Consider the following 21,887-nt stretch of genomic DNA (forward strand, 5'->3'; position numbering starts at 1 on the left):
ATGAGTCTGTCTCCCTAGACTACAGCATCCCGCCCTCAAGAGGTACATGAGTCTGTCTCCTAGACTACAGCATCCCGCCCTCAAGAGGTACATGAGTCTGTCTCCTAGACTACAGCATCCTGCCCTCACGAGGTACATGAGTCTGTCTCCTAGACTACAGCATCCTACCCTCACGAGGTACATGAGTCTGTCTCCTAGACTACAGCACCCCGCCCTCAAGAGGTACACAATTCTGTCTCCTAGACTACAGCATCCCACCCTCAAGAGGTACACAAGTCTGCCTCCTAGACTACAGCATCCCACCCTCAAGAGGTACAGGAGTCTGTCTCCTAGACGACAGCATCCCGCCCTCACGAGGTACATGAGTCTGTCTCCAAGACTACAGCATCCCGCCCTCAAGAGGTACATGAGTCTGTCTCCAAGACTACAGCATCCCTCCCTCAAGAGGTACACAAGTCTGCCTCCTAGACTACAGCATCCCACCCTCAAGAGGTACAGGAGTCTGTCTCCTAGACGACAGCATCCCGCCCTCACGAGGTACATGAGTCTGTCTCCAAGACTACAGCATCCCGCCCTCAAGAGGTACATGAGTCTGTCTCCAAGACTACAGCATCCCGCCCTCAAGAAGTACAGGAGTCTGTCTCCTAGACTATAGCATCCCGCCCTCACGAGGTACACGAGTCTGTGTTGGAGACCACATCACCGTACCCTAAATATGTCTCAGACTCTATCATATTAACGCACCCCACTCTGATACTGTGCTATCTATAGCACTCATCTCACGTGATGCACACGATAGTGCATGCAACGTCACAGGTCCGTCTGACGTCATCGGAGTGTCATCCGGTGTATGACAATCCGATGCGGGGGGTTGGGGGCGAGTAGAGGGGGGGCTCTTCCTCGCTCCGGATCACACAAACTTAGGGTGACCAACCGTCCGTAAATTTCACGGACTGCTCGTTATTTGGCCCCTTGTCCGTTGTCCGTGAGCATTTCTTTCACGGACGCCATTCGTCCATAATTTTGGGGATGGCAGCCAGCTGTGCTGTTCCCCTGGGACAATCAGAGCCCGCTTGCACTTCTCAGAGGCTGCAGTAGCCCCTCCCCGACCGCGCTCAGTCTTTGTACGGGCCCATTGTCATTCTGATGTGAATGATTATCAACTAAAGAATGACAATGGGCTAAAGGTGTGGAGAAGCAGGGGGGGTGTAGGGGGGTCAGATCAGTGTTCCATGGCCCTTCCTAACTTTGATCTGTGACTCGACTCGCAGAGCCAAGGGAGATTTTCCAAATAGTAAAAAATCTCACCAAGCTACCACCCAGTTTGCCTGAAATCACATCCTCAGAGCACTGCAACAAGGTGGCAGCCTTCTTCCATCACAAGGTTGACAAAATCTACGCCTCCTTCCCCCCCTTGGCCGCACCCGTCACAGCCTCGACTAACACAGCCTTGGCACACCTTTCCCCACAGACTCCCTCCACACTAGATCACTCCCCCCCCCTAGATCTGGTATCTCTGGAAACTGTAGCCCGGAAAGTCAAATCTGGCTCCCCCAATGACCCAGCGCCATCTGACATTATAATGTCGGCATCTCAGGTCACCCTGCACATCATTATGGACCTCTTGAATGCCTCCATCTCCTCCGGCACGGTCCCGTCTGGATGGAAACGGGCCATGGTTAAAGAGCTGCTGAAGAAACCCAGTTTGGACCCTTCAGCAACTATCGGCCAATCTCCCTACTTCCCTGGCTGAGCAAGGTTTTGGAGAAATACATCAACAGCCATCTGGTCACCTTCCTAGAAACCAACCAACTACTAGATCCCACCCAGACAGGCTTCCGACCCAAGCACGGAACCGAGACCGCCCTCCTCATGGTCACCGAGGAATCCAGAAAAATCTTGGACCAAGGAGGATCAGTGGCAGTGATCCTCCTTGACCTTAGCGCGGCCTTTGACACGGTCAGCCATGACATCTTGCTGAACCGTCTAGCTAATGTTGGTGTCAAGCACAAGGCTTGGCTATGGTTTGAGTCCTTCCTGAAAGACAGATCGTTTCAGGTATTCGACGGGGAATCAGTGTCCACCAGCAGACCTTTAAGGTGCGGGGTCCCACAAGGCTCCTCTTTATGTCCGGCGCTATTCAACATTTATATGAGGCCACTGGCTGAGGTTGTTCGTCCGTATGGAGTTAAGATCATCTCCTATGCGGACGACACCCAGCTGGTGGTCTCACTGGCGCAGGAGGCCAACATTCCCATACGCGGAGGACTCTATAAGTGCCTTGAGGAGGTAAAGAGCTGGATGTCTGCCTCATCACTCAAGCTAAACGGGGACAAGACGGAGCTGATGCTTCTAGGTTCCGCGAACCCAAGCTCCTTCAATTCCCTGTGGCCACCCTGTTTGGGTACCCCTCCAACACTCAAGGACAACATCAGGAGTCTTGGGGTGTGGCTCGACAAAACCCTGTCATTCGACACACAAGCTACCAAACTTTCGGCCACCTGCTTTGGCCTGCTTAAAATGCTCAAAAAAATTCTTCATCTTTTACCCATGGAAGCTAAACAGGTGGCCATCCAGGGTCTGATCCAGTCCCGCCTGGACTTCAATAACGTCCTGTATCACGCAGCACCAGACTACACACTGCGGAGACTTCAAACAGTGCAGAACTGTGCAGCCCGGACACTGCTCCAGCTCCCACGCCGACAATCCATCAGAGCTGGCCTGACCAGTCTACACTGGCTGCCAGTCCGCCAAAGAATCCACTTCAAAGCCTTGTGTATCGCCCACCAGGCCTTCTGGGACACAGGCCCCATATCACCCGCGACCTAATCTCTCACTACCATCCAAGTAGAAACCTACGGTCAACCCAGACCTTCATTGCCACCACACCCAGAATAAAAAGAGCCAGATCAGGTGGAAGCACCTTCGCCCATAACGCCTCCAAGCTGTGGAACGCCCTTCCCCTCCATCTGAGAGCTAACTCCAATCTTACCTCATTCCGGAAACAGCTCAAGACTCTTCTTTTCAACTCCCCACAGTAATTCCTGGTACTATCCCCGCCTCTGCCTAACCATCTGTTGGTCCCTTAGCGCTTGGACGTCCCCGGGCATCAATCGCGCTCTATAAATCCACTTACAATTACAATTACAGAGCAGCACAGGACAGAATAATAAACAAATAAATAAAAGCAGGAATGATCACTGTGATGCAGCTTTGTGTGGGGGGGGGGGGTCAGAGGGTGCAGAAGTAGCCAAAATCAGCGACAGAAAGAGAAATAATGATAACGTGTGGTATCTGGTTCTTGGTAAATCAAAAAGAAGCACAAGACAGATGGAGTGAGAAAGCGAAGGAAGAATAGAAGCAAATAATGAAAGAAAGCTGGAAAGATAGAGAAAGAATTAGATTTAACAATAGAAGGATGATGAAATGGAAAAAAAGGAACACAAATTAAGGTTAATGTGGAATATGGACATATGAAAAGAAAATGAAATATGAATTTAAAGAATAGAGAGAGTGAGACGAAATGAAAGGATGCACAGACAGAAAGATGTAAAGAAAAAGAAATGGAGGATGTAAAGATGAAAGTAGAGAACAAGGGTGGATAGAAAGGACATAAGGAAAGAAAGAAAATAAAAGATGGACAGAATAAAAGACAAACTTCAATATAGGTAAATGCAGTTTTTTGCTAAGTTTCTTTCCTGCTGTAAAAAGCATACTTCTGTTTTATTTTTGCAAATTTTCATCAGGGGAACAATTTTCACAGACTTCGAAAGGAAAGACCGGGATAGCTCACTTTGCTCCTTTATTTAGTGCCATATAAAGCGGGGGTATTTTAGTTTTTTGGCCTCTCCTTCCAATGGGCCTTGTGTAGTCACAGCATGTGGCGTGCCGTCCTCTGCATAGGCCTAGGGCACTGCATGCTGCTTTTGTAGAGGAGCCGTGCTGGAGGGCCTAGCTACATTTTGAAATATCCGTCAGGATGAAAGGTAACGCCTTGTGAATGCTTTACGCGACTGCAATTTTTGGGCCATAACAAAAATGTCTACTTAATTCTGGTGATTAATGTATCTCTTGGTGAGATCTGAGGTTTCACTAATCCCGGTTTTGACTCATCATAAAGAAGCAACGAGGCATAGAGGCATAGAAGGCATAGAGGCATAGAGGCATAGAAGGCATAGAAGGCATAGAAGGCATAGAGGCATAGAAGGCATAGAAGGCATAGAGGCATAGAGGCATAGAGGCATAGGGGCATAGAGGCATAGAGGCATAGAGGCATAGAAGGCATAGAGGCATAGAGGCATAGAGGCATAGAAGGCATAGAGGCATAGAGGCATAGAGGCATAGAGGCATAGAGGCATAGAGGCATAGAAGGCATAGAAGGGTATACAACTGTTACAACGCAATTTTTACTCCGCACTACCACTACAACGCGACCATTACTCCGCATACCATTACAACGCATTGCGCTGGGGGGCGCTCTAGGATAGGGAATAAGTTTAATTTTCTATCCAACACCTTCCCTAGTGTCCACGGGGACTGGAGTTGGAATAGAAAATTATACTTACCACTATCCAGCACCTCTAAGCGCTATGCGTTGTAACGGTATTCGTTGTAAATACCGCGTTGTAATGGTATGCGGAGTAAAAGTATGCGTTGTAACGTCATACATCCCATAGAAGGCATAGAAGGCATAGAAGGCATAGAAGGCATAGAGGCATAGGGGCATAGAGGTATAATGCGCCTCTTGTAAAGCACATAGTGTAACACGCAGAGCAAAGTATTTATTTGTATAATAATTGTAAAGACAACCCCAACCACTATGTTATGTGCTATACCCACCGTTTGTATTTCGGGGTCACTGGAATTATGTGATTGTGCGGCTTCAACTGTTTCCGCATGATTATGGATTTGCCGCATGTGCCACATAATCCATCATTAGCTGAATATAGCTGAAGAGTCTAATTTAAAAAGTTTCTTCCTCAAAAGGCTAAAAAATAACTAAAAAGGCGGTGATGTGTTGCAAAGGCCCTATATAAACGTTGACTGGTCACCTTCCTTTGCCTATTGCTATATTTGGGTGTTATACGGGTACTAATGAGGTGCAATCTATGACCAGAAGGATGTATGTCGTTTCAACGCATGCTTTTACCACGCATGCTTTTACAACGCGGGGATTACAACGCAAGACGTTACAACGACTTGCGTTGGGGGGCGCTGGATAGTGGAATAATTTAATTTTCTATTCCAACTCCAGTCCCCATGGATAGTAAGGAAGGTGTTGGATAGAAAATTAAACTATTTCTTATCTAACAGCGCCCTCCAGCGAAAGTCGTTGTAACGACTTTCGTTGTAATTCCTGCGTTGTAATGGTAGTGTGGGTTAAAAGTTTCGTTGTAAACGATGTTCCCCGACCAGAAAGTGTTGAGAAATTAATATGGTAATACTAAGACAAAATGTCCAGCATTCCATTGCATAAATTCCCTTTTCTTGCCAAATAATTTAGTCAACCCTGCAGCATAATTTGGCCCTCCCTGCCGCATAACTGCAGTGGCCCTGCATATAGTACCTACCAGTATGGATGCCATGTGGTTCATACACCTTGTAGCCCTCCTTGTCTTAAGTAACACTTTCCTATACATTGATTTACATACTTATATGAGTCATTGTCTCCGAACAATATGTGTGTGATCTAAGGCGCATAAAACCCTACATTGGGCTGAGCATCACCGTAAAATAAATGACATATTCAAGAGGGCAGGTCTATATAGAGATGAGGGCACCATGGGAGGTAGTTAGTGACAGAATCTGTGCAGAGGGAGGTCTTTGGTGAAGGGGTGTCATGAAGGCTGAAGGCCTCTGCCTCCCCTGCAGTGCGGGTGGGACAACACTTCAAAGTAACTCCAAACTGTAAACAAAATATATGAAATACCACGAAAGACCTGCACAGTTGCTCAAAGCTGTGCTCATATCAAAACGGTGAGGTGCACGATTGTCTCAACTTAATATAAACTTATTTTGACGTGTATTTATGTTGCTTGTCTACTTACTTACTTATGCATTATTGTACGACCTCCTCTGATGTGTCTGAAACGTACCTTTTGTCCGAAATTTCTGTCCTGAATCTGTCCTGAGTGTTTGTCCTGAATTTGCAACTCTGCCAGTTGGTCACCCTACACAAGCTGCCAGTCCTGACGCCGAGCAGGCCTGTGTCAGTACCAGAACTGCTATCCACCCAGCTCACCACACACACCTCTGAGCATCTTCCTCACATACAGTGCATGTTGCCCAGGTGCACACTGATCATGTCCAGTGATGGGCAGCGCCGGGACACTGGCCCTCCAACGTCATCAGCCCCTCCCCGAGCCCCCCCCACCCCTCGTCACCTCTCTCGGGGGCACAACCACTGAGGTCTAAAATGACTTCACAATTACTTTAAAAAAAAACTTCCAGGAAGTTAAGAAAGGGGAAGAAACAGAAAGAGAGAAGCTGGCGAGACGAACGTGGGCCGAGTGGAAGGGGGCGAACCCGCGGGGCTATGCTTGGTCGTACGAAGGGGCTAGCGGCGAGAAGCGGGGTCTGAGGGTCGGTCCCAATGTGGCGACACCGCTCCTGGGACGTGCCCCACTCCCCCAGCGAGAAGAAAGGCAGAAGGTAAGTGCCCCTGTGGGTGCCAGGCAGCGTGCTGCGGGGTGTAGCGCCATGAAGGGTGTAGCGCCTGCAGTGGCTCCCCGCGGTGTTGGTGTCCCCCTCACAGCCCAGCGCCCCCTCCTTGTGTGTACTGGGCGGGGTCACTCCCATATCTCACGACTTTTCAGATTGTCACTCTAACTCCCGCCCGCGGGTGTCACTCAGCGGCAGAGTCGAGGATGCAGTCTCGGCCCTCGCCATGGGGACATGTTTGAATGAACTTGATTTATTTCTCGTGCTTCCGGCCGCTAATGCTGATTAATAGGACAGATATGTATGACGTGGCGGCTGAGAGGGGAGAGCACAGAAGGAACTTTCCATATAAATCCTTCACCTCTGGTCTGAAAATAAATCAGTCAGCAGCCGACCGGGCAGGTCACGTCTCTCAAAGGAAGGATGCTGTGTTTATTGATAAACAAGAACAGAGCTGCAGAACAGAGCAGCAGAACAGAGCTGCAGAGCAGAGCTGCAGTGCAGAGCTGCAGAACAGATGTGCAGAACAGATGTGCAGAACAGAGCTGCAGAACAGAGCTGCAGAACAGAGCAGCAGAACAGAGCTGCAGAACAGAGCAGAACAGATGTGCAGAACAGATGTGCAGAACAGAGCTGCATAACAGAGCTGCAGAACAGAGCAGCAGAACAGAGCTGCAGAACAGAGCAGAACAGATGTGCAGAACAGATGTGCAGAACAGAGCTGCATAACAGAGCTGCAGAACAGAGCAGCAGAACAGAGCTGCAGAACAGAGCAGCAGAACAGACGTGCAGAACAGATGTGCAGAACAGAGCTGCAGAACAGAGCAGCAGAACAGAGCAGCAGAACAGAGCTGCAGAGCAGAGCTGCAGTGCAGAGCTGCAGAACAGATGTGCAGAACAGATGTGCAGAACAGAGCTGCAGAACAGAGCTGCAGAACAGAGCAGCAGAACAGAGCTGCAGAACAGAGCAGAACAGATGTGCAGAACAGATGTGCAGAACAGAGCTGCATAACAGAGCTGCAGAACAGAGCAGCAGAACAGAGCTGCAGAACAGAGCAGCAGAACAGACGTGCAGAACAGATGTGCAGAACAGAGCTGCAGAACAGAGCAGCAGAACAGAGCAGCAGAACAGAGCTGCAGAGCATCTAAGGTTGAGAAACAACCCCTGTCACTGGAGAGCTGCAGTGAAGACCTCTGATAGGCCAGACACGACAAGGGCTGAGATAAAGTCCCTGTCATTGAAGAGCTGTAGTGAAGGGCAACAAGTCATACAAGAAAAGAACTAGGATTCAACTCCTGTCCATGGCGAGCTGTATCCGTGAACGCCGACTTGTCCTACAAGACAAGGGCTGACATACAACTCCTGTCCATGGTGAGCTGTATCAATGGGCTTTGACGTGTCGTACAAGACAAGGGCTGACATACAACTCCTGTCCATGGCAAGCTGTATCGATGGGCGTTGACTTGTCATATAAGATAAGGATTGATGGCGAGCTGTATCAATGAGGTCTGACTTGTCCTGCAAGACAAGGGCCGACAACCCCTGTCCATCACAAGCTGTATTGATGGGCACTGACTTGTCATATAAGATAAGGGCCGACCTACAACTCCTGTCCATGGCGAGCTGTATTGATGGGCTCTGTCTTGTCATATAAGACAAGGGCCGAAATACAACTTCTGTCCATGGTGAGCTGTATGGATGGACGCTGACTTGTACTACAAGATAATGTCTGACATACAACTCCTGTCAATGTTGAGCTGTATCGATAATCGTTGACTTGTCCTCATGACAAGGGCTGATATACAACTCCCTTCCATGGTGAGCTGTATCGATAGGCATTGACTTGTCCTCAAGACAAGGGCTGATATACAACTCCCGTCCATGGTGAGCTGTATCGATGGGCATTGACCTGTCCTACAAGACAAGGGCTGACATACAACTCCTGTCCATGGTGAGCTGTATGGATGAGCGTTGACTTTTCCTATAAGACGAGGGCTGACATACATCTCTTGTCCATGGTGAGCTGTATCGATAGGAGTTGACTTGTCCTACAAGACAAGGGCTGAAATACAACTCCCGTCCATGGTGAGCTGTATCGATAGGCGTTGACTTGTCCTCAAGACAAGGGCTGATATACAACACCCGTCCATGGTGAGCTGTATCGATGGGGGTTGACGTGTCCTACAAAACAAAATAAACACCTGACCACACGAGAAGATATAGGCAAATTATTGCATTTTAACCTTCTCCACGGTTTGAATCAGTTGCAGCTGTCCAGAACATACAATAAGTAAACAACGTATACAATTAAGCAGTGAGTCGTGACTGGTGACTGGGTGCTCAACGGAATATTAGACAGAAAACACATTTATGAACATACATATAGATATACAATGTTTAAATCATGTGTATCCACAATTCCATACACTTTTTTCAAAATGGATCAATTATTTCTTTTGTTTGTTGAAACTTTGTGTGGACCGATACACAAACAGAACGTTGACGTTTCGACCCTAAATGTGATGCGCTGATTTGTTTGCATCTGAAGGCGGGCCTTCCTCAGGACTGCGAAAGGTTGGACAGCCTATAAATGTAAAATGGGAATGGTAAGGGTCTAAAGTGTAGCAGAAAATAAAAAATACGTTTCCTTGTGACGCCAGACCGGCTTACCTTAGACAGGAGTAATTTAATTGGTGGCTTTAACTGTAATGGGGAGATTGTCAGCCGACAAAACTCCCACTTTTGGTGGGTCAAGTTCCTGATTCAAAGACACTCTGCCGGCAGACCACATTAGAACTGTAATGCATTTATATCAATTGAGCCAACATAGCTCGGCTCACCATGGACAGGAGTCCAGTCTGTCCTAAATGTGATTATTCAAAAAGTGGCCATGTGAGATTGTGAGGTTGCACCGTACGTGGCCTTAATTAGTACAAGAAACATTCATTCATTATTAACTGTACGCGACTAGAGAGAGAAACGTTATTGAAGGGCTTGTACTACTTAAGATCACGTACCGTGCGACCTCACGATCTCACACGCCCACTTTTTGAATAATGATTGCCCTTCATTAATGTTTCTCTTTCAAGTCGCATTCAGTCGCGCCCACACTATTAAGCCGTCTTAGTAATTACTTCTCACATTCCGTTCTAATTCACCGACACACTGTCGTACTTATAGCCCTGGGTGTATGCCCAACCCGTCCACACACTTATGAGGCGCGCTCTTTGGTTCAACCAGTACAGGTCCTACTATCCTTAAAAATCACAATTAGGACAGACTGTAACACCCATTGTCATCATAGGCCCCCGGGTGTTTTGTTATAGTCGCTCCCCAATGCTCAGTATTTTAGGAGAACCTAGGATTGAGAATTGCACTCTCTCCTTACAGATGATCGCTACAGCGACAAAGAAATACTAGGATCTTTGCACCAGCTGGTGTTAAAGACCATTGAAAACCAAAGAAGGTATGCACAGCCCTCACTACATTTCCTTCAAGTCATGAGTCATGGCGTAATTGAGAAGCTATAATAGCTTCTCTAATTTATCCCCTTCCACAGGAACTTGACCCACCAAAAGTGGGAGTTTTGTCGGCTGACAATCTCCCCATTACAGTTAAAGCCACCAATTAAATTACTCCTGCCTAAGGTAAGCCGGTCTGGCGTCACAAGGAAACGTATTTTCAATTTTCTGCTACACTTTAGACCCTGACCATTCCAATTTTACATTTATAGGCTGTCCAACCTTTCGCAGTCCTGAGGAAGGCCCGCCTTCAGATGCAAACAAATCAGCGCATCACATTTAGGGTCGAAATGTCGACGTTCTGTTTGTGTATCGGTCCACATAATGTTTCAACGAACAAAAGAAATAATTGAACCGTTTTGAAACAACTGTAATGAATTGTGGACACACGTGATTTAAACATTGTATATCTATATGTGGAATGGAATGGAATGGAATATGTTTTTGTTGAGCGCGATAGCTACCCGCAGGCCTCCCAGCGCTGTAACTGAATATGGTGTGGATAGGCGGGTCTGGAATTATTTCCTGAAGAAAAAAGTTTTTAGTTTTTTACGGAATAGCAGGATGTTTGGTTCTGACCGGATGGGAAGGGGAAGGGAGTTCCAAAGCCTTGCTGCGTTAGTAGAGAACATTCTGCCTTCACTTCTTTCTCTTTTGTATCTGGGGATGATGACCTGGAAGGCGAGGGATGATCTCAGCTGCCTGTTAGGGTTGTAGGGAGTGATCAGGGTGTGATTAAGGACTGCTCCTTTCTTCCAGTAGGCACGGTGGGCAATGCACAAGCTTTTAAAGTTAACCCTATCTTTTACCGGCAGCCAGTGAAGTGCTCTTAGTTCAGATCTCACTGATTGCCGGCGGGGAATGCGCAGGAGGGTACGGGCCGCGCAGTTTTGAATCACCTGCAATCTTCTCAGGGTAGATTCAGGGGAGCCTAGGTAAAGAGCATTGCCGAAGTCAAGCCGGGAGAGGATGAGACCCTGGACCATGATCTGTCTGGCCTTGAGAGGAAGGAGAGGTAAGATCTTCCGAGTGAGTCTGATGAGGCCCATGCAGGATGCTGCTAGTTTTGTTGCCTGTTGGCCGAAGTTCAGAGCAGAGTCCAGCCAGATGCCCAGGCTCTTGATGGAGTCCCTGGGTGGGGGGGCCGGGCCAAGTGAAGGGGGCCACAGAGAGTCGATGGATTTTAGGGGGGAGTTGCCTAGCACCATTAGCTCAGTTTTCTCTCCGTTAAGTTTTAGGTAGGACCGACTCATCCAGGTGCAGACTGCTTCCATGCAGTTTCTAAGTTCACTGGGGTGGGAGGAGGGATGAGTAAGAGTGACCACCAGTTGCGTGTCGTCGGCGTAGGACACGACTTGAATGCCGAAAGGACGGATTATGTCTGCGAGGGGGAGCATGTAAATATTAAACAGTGTGGGGCTCAGGGACGAGCCCTGAGGCACTCCACAACTGAGGGGTTTGCTGGGTGAGGTGGTATTGCCCTCGCAGACTCTGAAGGAGCGGTCCGAGAGAAAGGAATGGAGCCAGGCTGCTGCAGTAGATGTTATTCCTAGCTCTGACATTCTGTGACGTAAGATGTCGTGGTTCACAGTGTCGAAGGCGGCACTCATGAATGTGTTGTCTGTCTAATATTCTGTTGAGCACCCAGTCACCAGTCACGACTCACTTCTTAATTGTATACATTGTTTATTTATTGTATGTTCTGGACAGCTGCAACTGATTCAAACCATGTAGAAGGTTAAAATACAATAATTTGCCTATATCTTCTCGTGTGGTCAGGTGTTTGTTTTGTTTTTCACGATTTCTCCTTAGAATCATGTCTCTTAATTGTATATACAGTATATCGCCAATGTAATTGTGTTTTCCCGACAGAACAATTTTTCTTTTTTAGTGTAACTACCCAGGTTCTGAGGGTTACTGGGTTACCCCATTACGTTTAATGACTTGTCCTACAAGACAAGGGCTGACATACAACTCCTGTCCATGGTGAGCCGAGCTATGTTGGCTCAATTGATATAAATGCATTACAGTTCTAATGTGGTCTGTCAGCAGAGTGTCTTTGAATCAGCTGCATTCCTCACTGCAAGTACGACATCCCTGCAGGTGCGTGGCTATGCTGCGTAGACCCCAGACCGAGAGCATGCAATGCCTACTTTAACAATAACATGGTATTAATGGCACAGTTTTATGTTCCCACGGTTTGCTTAAATAATACTCTAAAAAGAAATGCATTGTGTGTAGTTTTTTTACATTTGATTTACAAGATAAAGGTGGACGTTAGCGATCAATTCTGTCTGAACCACGGCCCTCCAGCCCGCATTACGGCAGTCTCGCACGCCAGTGACATGCCCTGAACAACATTAATGCCAGAAACATGAATGAATGTACAAACAATGAGTGTTAAAAACATAAAGGCATTGCATGTCAGCTATTTAGTTCCTCTCTTATTTCAAGTTTTGCTTAATCAAGCCTTCCTCAAGAGTTAGCTATTTAATCAAGTGTTTCTTTCTGTATTTTCTTCCGTGCATACTTTGAGCCGTGCCAGTTGTTTATGAGGGGCTTCGATTGAGCGCTCTGATGCTGAAGCCAAAGCACAGGGCCTGTCAGTGGGTTGGCCTCTCTGCACAGTACACAGAACAACGGCCATGTATTCCAGCTGTGAATTGTAATTTTGTGAAAATGTGTGTGACGGGGAAGCACAGATTGCAACATATTTACAGGACAAAAGCAAAAGGAAATAAATTGCTTAAATGCCAATGAGTAAAATGTAAATTAAAATGTAAATTGATACTTGTATAGCTCACTACTCACCCGCAAGGGTCTCAAGGCGCTTGTACGCATACCGCTGTGGAACCCATCCTGGCTTTCCCTGTGAGGTGTCCACTCCTGGGCACCCCCAAGGTGGAGGCCAGGCATCCAAGCGCTGCTGGGGCCGTTGTGGAGATTAAGCAAGATATTGCCCAGAGTCACACAGTGGGACCCATGATTGGAATAGGCACCGAGGCGAGAATTATCAGGTCCGTGGAATTTTGAGCCCAAAGACCCGCCGAGGCGGGGAATTGAACCCTGGTCCCGGGCTAGACCTCTGCATCAGGGTCTGCCGCTCTAATCATTGAGCCACACTTCTCAATGAGTGCAGTGTATGTTTGGAAGTGGTGAAGTGAGGAAGATGCGAGGGAGTGCTTTCGGGAAAGAGTGAAATGAGGACGCGGAAGAGGTAAGAGAAGTGGTTGAAGATGTGCAGATGGACGAGATGTGCAAAAAAAAAGGACACACACCTAACATAAAGCACACATAACTGAGGCCAAAACCCCTTCCACATACCACAATACTATTGAAATATCAGAATTGAAACATTTTGAAGGTTAATTATTTATAACAAATCGTTGTTGTTACTCATTTATATTAAACAGCTAACAACCATTGACAAAGCCAATCGCACTGACAGGTTTTACGTGTAGGTCAGTTGTCGAGTTATATATCTAGCTGCAATAACATCTCAGAGAGAAACCAAAATACTGGTTGGGTGGCACACGACGGGAATCACAGAAATGTATTTTACGTTTTCCCCTTTGGAGAGTCAACACATTTTTCATCCCACTTGAAGACCTGTCTTCACATATTTCTATATGACTGATTGCAATCAGCAGCTGTGGGTGCGTTCCGAAGCCTGGGTAGAACATTTTCTTCCTAAGTTGACGCAACATGCACTGCAAGACACTGGGAAGCACACGCACTAAAAAGGCTGAAGTTGTCGCGTTGTACAATTTGCACATTACAGTAACTGCTGAACATATTGCAGGAAGATATAAGGCAGTTTTTTATGTGTTTAATATTTCAGAACGATATGTTCTCACTGCTTTATAAGTCTTGCTTTATTACTAAATTAATTTGCTTTAAAATGCATCATTTGCCAATCTTTCTTTCATTTTTTTTTTCTGGAGGAGGACCCAGCCTGGACCCCGCGTTTGTCCATTAAGCTTACCCGCGTCGCTCACTACATAAAAGTCATACCAAACTTTTACGACTCACCACTTTCAAATGTCACCAGCTGCCACTGGACCGAGGCTTCAATATATCTGGCAAAAAAACTAAAAATGTGAGGTGGCGCTTCACTTCAAAATGCATCATTTTAATTTCCTACGTCTCAAAATGTTACATTCTGGAGAACCCACATGCGTGTCCGCTTATGTTACAAGGCTTTCTAGAGCTTTACTTGGACACGTCAGTGCTCACATAAGTGAAACATTTTAATATAACCAACACATGAAGTCTTCACCCTTCTGGTGGTTTTCGTTTGTACTTTGCAACGTCCTCGGTATGCATGAGATTGTCTGCATGTTTTGTGGTTTACTTGTTTTAAATATTATTTTGTCCAATACTCTGATGTCATTGGTTATATTTGATTTCTGGAGATGGTCGGTGAAGGGCTCCTGGGGGGTTTGTGTGCGGGGGCGGCTGTTCCCTCAGTGGCTCTGTCCTCTGAGGGTGTCATTGATGGAGAAGGGTCCAGGTTTGGTTGCTGGCGGGGTCTGTTGCCTTGTAGACATGCCCTCTTCATCAATAGGGTGGCATGCATATGTTTGCATTCTAAGTTCTTGTTGGTGTAGTGTCTGCTGTGACCTTAGAACAGATAAGTGTTTCCGTTGAGTTATACTCATGTGTGTTAGTGCCAGCCGTGAATCTAACAGACCGGACAGGTTTCAACGGCTGTTCACTTACTTGCTCTGTATTTTTGTAATTAGAATGTGTGTTCTTTCTTACCACTTCTGCCCACGGTGCTGAAGAAGAACGGGGTCTTTGTTTCTGCCGAACAGACACCGAGGCTGTTGTGTTAAATATATCCTCGGGTGCAACGTTTGCCCAGTTACGCCGACCTGTGTGATCAGGCCTGCTCACGCCTTTTTACTAGAGCGTGTATTGGTTCTGAAGTGCGTGCGTGCAATACATCACCACAGGCCATGGGTTAGAAGAGACATGTGCATCACAAGCCTTCCGCCCATGGCACTTCTTTCTGTTGGGAGGACGCTAGGGCGTGGGTACAGATTGGAGGGTTCAGGGGGTGATCAGGAATTACTGGGGTCCAAATGAGACCTGAGCATTTTAACCCCTGGTGCTCGGTCACTATTGGATGCACAGCTGAGCACGTGACCCTCGGATTGAGAGGCAGTGACTCGGGACCGTGTGTTCACTTCTACAATCTTCCCTTTGGGTTCAAGTGAAGTAGACCAGCTCATTGTAATTGTAATTGTATTTATAGAGAGAGCACTTGCTACCTCTGATGAGGTGTTGAAGAGCTTTTCGGCGAGAAGGACACTACTCCGCAACCCAAAAAGGATTAGTGGTGAGTTAGTACAGGGAAATATGAAATTAATTTGAGCGGTGGACATGAGTTTGTTATTTGGTTTGACAAAGGATAGTGGAGGGATTGAAAAGGGAAGGGTTTGTATTTATATAGCACTTGCTACCCCTGATAAGGTGTTAAAGCGCTTTTCGATTGGTAGCACGCTACTCCAGTACCCAAACAGGATTAGAGGGGATTTAGTATAAGGGAATATGAAATTGATTTGAGCGGTGCACATGTAAGTCTGTTATTTGGATTGAAAAGGAATAGTGGAGGGATAGAAGAGGGAAGAGTCTTGAAAGGATTTCTTTGTTTGAGAGGGGTAGCTGTAGGAGGAGGTTTGGATGAGTAAATGGGAGGTGGAGGGGGAAGGGTCAGAGGGAAGGTTTTAGAAATGCTTGTTTTTATCAGACAGATACATTTTTCAAAGCATCATGAACCTCCCACCCATCAGAAAAATATCACTTTCAATCATTCATACTACTACATCATTCATACTCTGTTGTTGCACACGGCCATTCATACTATAAAAACCATACATACATGAAGCCTTTACATGGGATGTCCATACATACATTCTTCCAAATTGATATCATGAAAGCAGACTGGCAGAACAAAACATGTATCAATAATTCAACAGTTATGAAAATTCGATATATAATATACAAACATTTGTTATAGTTCTGTCTTTACATATATTGTTTCTTTAAATTGGATTTATTTTGATTGGTGTCCTCAAGGTTTACAAGCTAGTGCCGACATACGTTTCGGTACTGGTGGACTGGCGACCACCCACCTTCTTCAGGGCATGGCACGCACTGATGGTTATAAAATAAACACCACAATAAAACAAGGATAGGAGGGAGGAGAATGAGGTGGCCTTGGAAATTATTCAATCTTGTAGGTCACAGATACGGTGTAGGGCAATATGCAGCCTATGTATACTACCGAGCAGTGAAACTACTGCTGACCAATTGTTTGAGGATTATCTGAAAAGAGGGATTTGATAAGGTGAGTCCTCAGGCGCGTGCGTGAATTAGGTTGAACACACGGTGATATGGGCAAGAATTTCTCTGTACCCCGAAGGCCTAAAGGTTCAAGAAAAGCATGACTTAGGGTGGGGACTGAATGACCTGGCGCCTCATTTCATGGCGATGGTACATGCTGTACTGGGAACCCAACTAGGCATTTTTAGAAAATTTCTCTCTCTTCAAGGCCTTCTCTTTAAGGCCAGGTGAAACTCAGCTGTAAGGCCAGGTGGCACCTCATCTGCTGCTTGGGGTTGTTGGGGGGAGGGGTTGGGACTGAGGTAAGAGTGTGGGTGGTACAAGCTACATAAAGACTCACTCATTTTGGGATTGACCAGAGTCGCAGAGGAACGTGAGCTCAGCTTGTCACCTGGCTCGACACTTCAAGACCTTGTCCACCACCAGTATTCCTGGCATTTCTATGGGAAACATCCTTTATGACGCAACTTTTACCATGCAGTTCCTTTACAACGCAGGTTTTTCAACGCAAGTCATTACAACGAATTGCGCTGGGGGGCGCTCTAGGATAGGTAATAGTTTAATTTACTATCCAACACCTTCCCTACTATCCACGGGGACTGGAGTTGGAATACTAAATTAAACTATTCACTATCCAGCACCCCCCAACGCAAGTCGTTGTAACGACTTGCGTTGAAAAACCTGCATTGTAAAGGCATGCGTAGTAAACGCATGTGTTGTAACAACGTACATCCCATTTCTATCACTTATCACTGTATTGGCTGATAGGTGATTGAGACACAGGAAGGAAAAAAGGTAATATCGACCTGAAACTCACACCTTGTTAGGTCGGGCCTGGGCAGTGCTTGCGCTGCTCTGCAAGGCATGCTCTATTTGAGTATGCAGTTAAAACTCAACTCAATCGCCACCCGTATTTTTAATTGGCTTGTGTCATTGTCCTTTGTAAATACTGGCTACTGATTTGTTAATAGTCTTCTTTGTCCCTTCTTAGTACCGCTTTGAACTGGCGCTTTTACTTCTGTTGTTACACCATATGTCTTATTTAGTCTGCAAGCACTATTTTCTTTAATGCGTTTCTCCTACTGCACGAGTCAATTTAAAGCAATGGGGTAGCCCAGTTATGTGCAGAACCTGTGGATTCGTACATTAAGTGAACAGTGGTTTCTCCTACTGCAGGCACGACATGCTTTCCCGTAACATTCAGGGCGCCATGCGTGCTTTCACTTTCCAAGCAGAACGGGACAATGGAGGTCGCTTGTTTGAAATGAAATAGGTCTCGCATTTACAAGAGTTTCAGCTATTGGCATTGTAAATGACAATGCATTTTATTTGTGTGTTAATTATCAAAACATATTAAATAAAAGGAATTATCATTTAGAAAGGCAATAGCTTAAAATCTTGCAAATGTGACACCTATTTAGGGTGACCAAATGGCATGGGTGCAAATTCAGGATGGTGAGTGTAAAAATTCAAGACAAATGGTCAAAATTCAGGACAAAAGTTCAGGACAGAAGGTCAAAATTCTGGATGAAACTCCGGGACAGTAGGTACTTTTTACAGACACATCTGAGGAGGTTGCACAATAGTATATCAGTAAATAAACAGACAACCAACATAAGTACAAGTCAAAATAAGTTTATATTAGGTTGAGATAATTGTGCACTTTGCATTTTTTTGGTATGTGTGCAGCTTTGAGCATTTGTGCAGGTCTTTTTGTGGTATTTCATATGCTCATAATCTATCATATGGTTACTGCACTGGGTTGTCCAGTTTGATATTTTTTTTACAGTTCATGGTCCTGAGCAGGCATGTTTAGTGGGAGAGGTTGTCAGAAGGTATGCTTGGATACATCTCATATCCGAATGACATTCTGAGTTGTAAAGCGATACGCTTAGGATGTAGCTAATTGGTGAGAGCAGAGGAAGCAAGAGGGCGGCGAAGGCAGCCTCCGTGTGCAACTTTACTGTGTGGGTACAGTCCCAGTATTACACTCTGTGGGCAATGGGCACGCTGGGATGGTGAACACCACAGTCCTTGCTGTACACTCTGCCTTTTCACACCCTGGCTGTGGGATCGTACGGCTGGCAGCCACTGGCTGATGTCCCGGCTATGCACGCTGCCTTATACTCTCTGTCTGTGGTCATGCTGGGCTGGTGGACGCTATCCTCAGTCCTAGCTATGCACGCTGCCTTATACTCTCAGTCTGTGGTCATGCTGGGCTGGTGGGCGCTATCCTCAGTCCCAGCTATGCACGCTGCCTTATACTCTCTGTCTGTGGTCATGCTGGGCTGGTGGGTGCTATCCTAAGTCCTAGCTATGCACGCTGCCTTATACTCTCTGTTTGTGGTCATGTTGGGCTGGTGGATGCTATCCTCAGTCCTAGCTATGCACGCTGCCTTATACTGTCTGTCTGTGTTCATGCTGGGCTGGTGGACGCTATCCTAAGTCCTAGCTATGCACGCTGCCTTATACTCTCTGTCTGTGGTCATGCTGGGCTGGTGGGCGCTATCCTAAGTCCTAGCTATGCACGCTGCCTTATACTCTCTGTCTGTGGTCATGCTGGGCTGGTGGACGCTATCCTCCGTCCTAGCTATGCACGCTGCCTTATACTCTCAGTCTGTGGTCATGTTGGGCTGGTGGACGCTATCCTCAGTCCTAGCTATGCACGCTGCCTTATACTCTCTGTCTGTGGTCATGCTGGGCTGGTGGGCGCTATCCTCAGTCCTAGCTATGCACTCTGCCTTATACTCTCTGTCTGTGGTCATGCTGGGCTGGTGGACGCTATCCTCCGTCCTAGCTATGCACGCTGCCTTATACGATGTCTGTGGTCATGCTGGGCTGGTGGACGCTATCCTCAGTCCTAGCTTTGCACGCTGCCTTATACGATGTCTGTGGTCATGCTGGGCTGGTGGACGCTATCCTCAGTCCTAGCTATGCACGCTGCCTTATACTCTCTGTCTGTGGTCATGCTGGGCTGGTGGGCGCTATCCTCAGTCCTAGCTATGCACGCTGCCTTATACTCTCTGTCTGTGGTCATGCTGGGCTGGTGGACGCTATCCTCAGTCCTAGCTATGCACGCTGCCTTATACGATGTCTGTGGTCATGCTGGGCTGGTGGACGCTATCCTCAGTCCTAGCTATGCACGCTGCCTTATACTCTCTGTCTGTGATCATGCTGGGCTGGTGGACGCTATCCTCAGTCCTAGCTATGCACGCTGCCTTATACTCTCTGTCTGTGGTCATGCTGGGCTGGTGGGTGCTATCCTCCGTCCTAGCTATGCACGCTGCCTTATACTCTCTGTCTGTGGTCATGCTGAGCTGGTGGACGCTATCCTCAGTCCTATCTATGCACGCTGCCTTATACACTATGTCTCTGGTCATGCTGGGCGCTATAGGCAGTCCTAGCTATGCACGCTGCCTTATACTCTCTGTCTGTGGTCATGCTGGGCTGGTGGACGCTATCCTCAGTCCTAGCTATGCACGCTGTCTTATACTCTCTGTCTGTGGTCATGCTGGGCTGGTGGACGCTATCCTCCGTCCTAGCTATGCACGCTGCCTTATACGATGTCTGTGGTCATGCTGGGCTGGTGGACGCTATCCTCCGTCCTAGCTATGCACGCTGCCTTATACGATGTCTGTGGTCATGCTGGGCTGGTGGACGCTATCCTCAGTCCTAGCTATGCACGCTGCCTTATACTCTCTGTCTGTGGTCATGCTGGGCTGGTGGACGCTATCCTCAGTCCGAGCTATGCACGCTGCCTTATACTCTCTATCTGTGGTCATGCTGGGCTGGTGGACGCTATCCTCCGTCCTAGCTATGCACGCTGCCTTATACGATGTCTGTGGTCATGCTGGGCTGGTGGACGCTATCCTCAGTCCTAGCTTTGCACGCTGCCTTATACGATGTCTGTGGTCATGCTGGGCTGGTGGACGCTATCCTCAGTCCTAGCTATGCACGCTGCCTTATACTCTCTGTCTGTGGTCATGCTGGGCTGGTGGACGCTATCCTCAGTCCTAGCTATGCACGCTGCCTTATACTGTCTGTGGTCATGCTGGGCTGGTGGACGCTATCCTCAGTCCTAGCTATGCACGCTGCCTTATACTCTCTATCTGTGGTCTTGCTGGGCTGTGGACGCTATCCTCAGTCCTAGCTATGCACGCTGCCTTATACTCTCTGCCTGTGGTCATGCTGGGCTGGTGGACGCTATCCACAGTCCTGGCTATGCACGCTGCCTTATACTCTCTGTCTGTGGTCATGCTGGGCTGGTGGACGCTATCCACAGTCCTAGCTATGCACGCTGCCTTATACTGTCTGTCTGTGTTCATGCTGGGCTGGTGGAAGCTATCCTCAGTCCTAGCTATGCACGCTGCCTTATACTGTCTGTCTGTGTTCATGCTGGGCTGGTGGACGCTATCCACAGTCCTAGCTATGCACGCTGCCTTATACTATCTGCCTGTGGTCATGCTGGGCTGGTGGACGCTATCCTCAGTCCTAGCTATGCACGCTGCCTTATACTCTCTGTCTGTGGTCATGCTGGGCTGGTGGGCGCTATCCTCAGTCCTAGCTATGCACTCTGCCTTATACTGTCTGTCTGTGGTCATGCTGGGCTGGTGGATGCTATCCTCAGTCCTAGCTATGCACGCTGCCTTATGCTGTCTGTCTGTGTTCATGCTGGGCTGGTGGACGCTATCCACAGTCCTAGCTATGCACGCTGCCTTATACTATCTGCCTGTGGTCATGCTGGGCTGGTGGACGCTATCCTCAGTCCTAGCTATGCACGCTGCCTTATACTCTCTGTCTGTGGTCATGCTGGGCTGGTGGGCGCTATCCTCAGTCCTAGCTATGCACACTGCCTTATACTCTCTGTCTGTGGTCATACTGGGCTGGTGGGCGCTATCCACAGTCCTAGCTATGCACTCTGCCTTATACTGTCTGTCTGTGTTCATGCTGGGCTGGTGGAAGCTATCCTCAGTCCTAGCTATGCACGCTGCCTTATACTGTCTGTCTGTGTTCATGCTGGGCTGGTGGACGCTATCCACAGTCCTAGCTATGCACGCTGCCTTATACTATCTGCCTGTGGTCATGCTGGGCTGGTGGACGCTATCCTCAGTCCTAGCTATGCACGCTGCCTTATACTCTCAGTCTGTGGTCATGCTGGGCTGGTGGACGCTATCCTTAGTTCTAGCTATGCACGCTGCCTTATACTGTCTGTCTGTGGTCATGCTGGGCTGGTGGGCGCTATCCTCAGTCATAGCTATGCACGCTGCCTTATACTGTCTGTCTGTGGTCATGCTGGGCTGGTGGACGCTACCCTCAGTCCTAGCTATGCACGCTGCCTTATACTCTCTGTCTGT

At 47.6% G+C, this 21,887-nt stretch overlaps 1 protein-coding gene across 3 annotated transcripts in view; it reads left to right on the top strand.

The window, feature by feature from the left end:
• The first annotated feature begins 6,473 nt into the window (after window positions 1–6,473).
• Window positions 6,474–21,887, top strand: part of DGKZ (diacylglycerol kinase zeta) — an 818,573-nt gene continuing 803,159 nt past the window's right edge. Inside the window, exon 1 of one of the 3 annotated variants that reach the window (XM_078684405.1) lies at window positions 6,474–6,651. In XM_078684405.1, the coding sequence (XP_078540531.1) occupies window positions 6,593–6,651 (59 nt within the window). In that variant the 5' untranslated portion in view covers window positions 6,474–6,592. The remainder of the gene's footprint in view (window positions 6,652–21,887) is intronic. The other 2 variants (XM_078684404.1, XM_078684403.1) reach the window with 2 other exon arrangements.

Source organism: Lissotriton helveticus, chromosome 3_2 (genome assembly GCF_964261635.1).
Source record: "Lissotriton helveticus chromosome 3_2, aLisHel1.1, whole genome shotgun sequence".
Taxonomy (NCBI): Eukaryota; Metazoa; Chordata; class Amphibia; order Caudata; family Salamandridae; genus Lissotriton; species Lissotriton helveticus.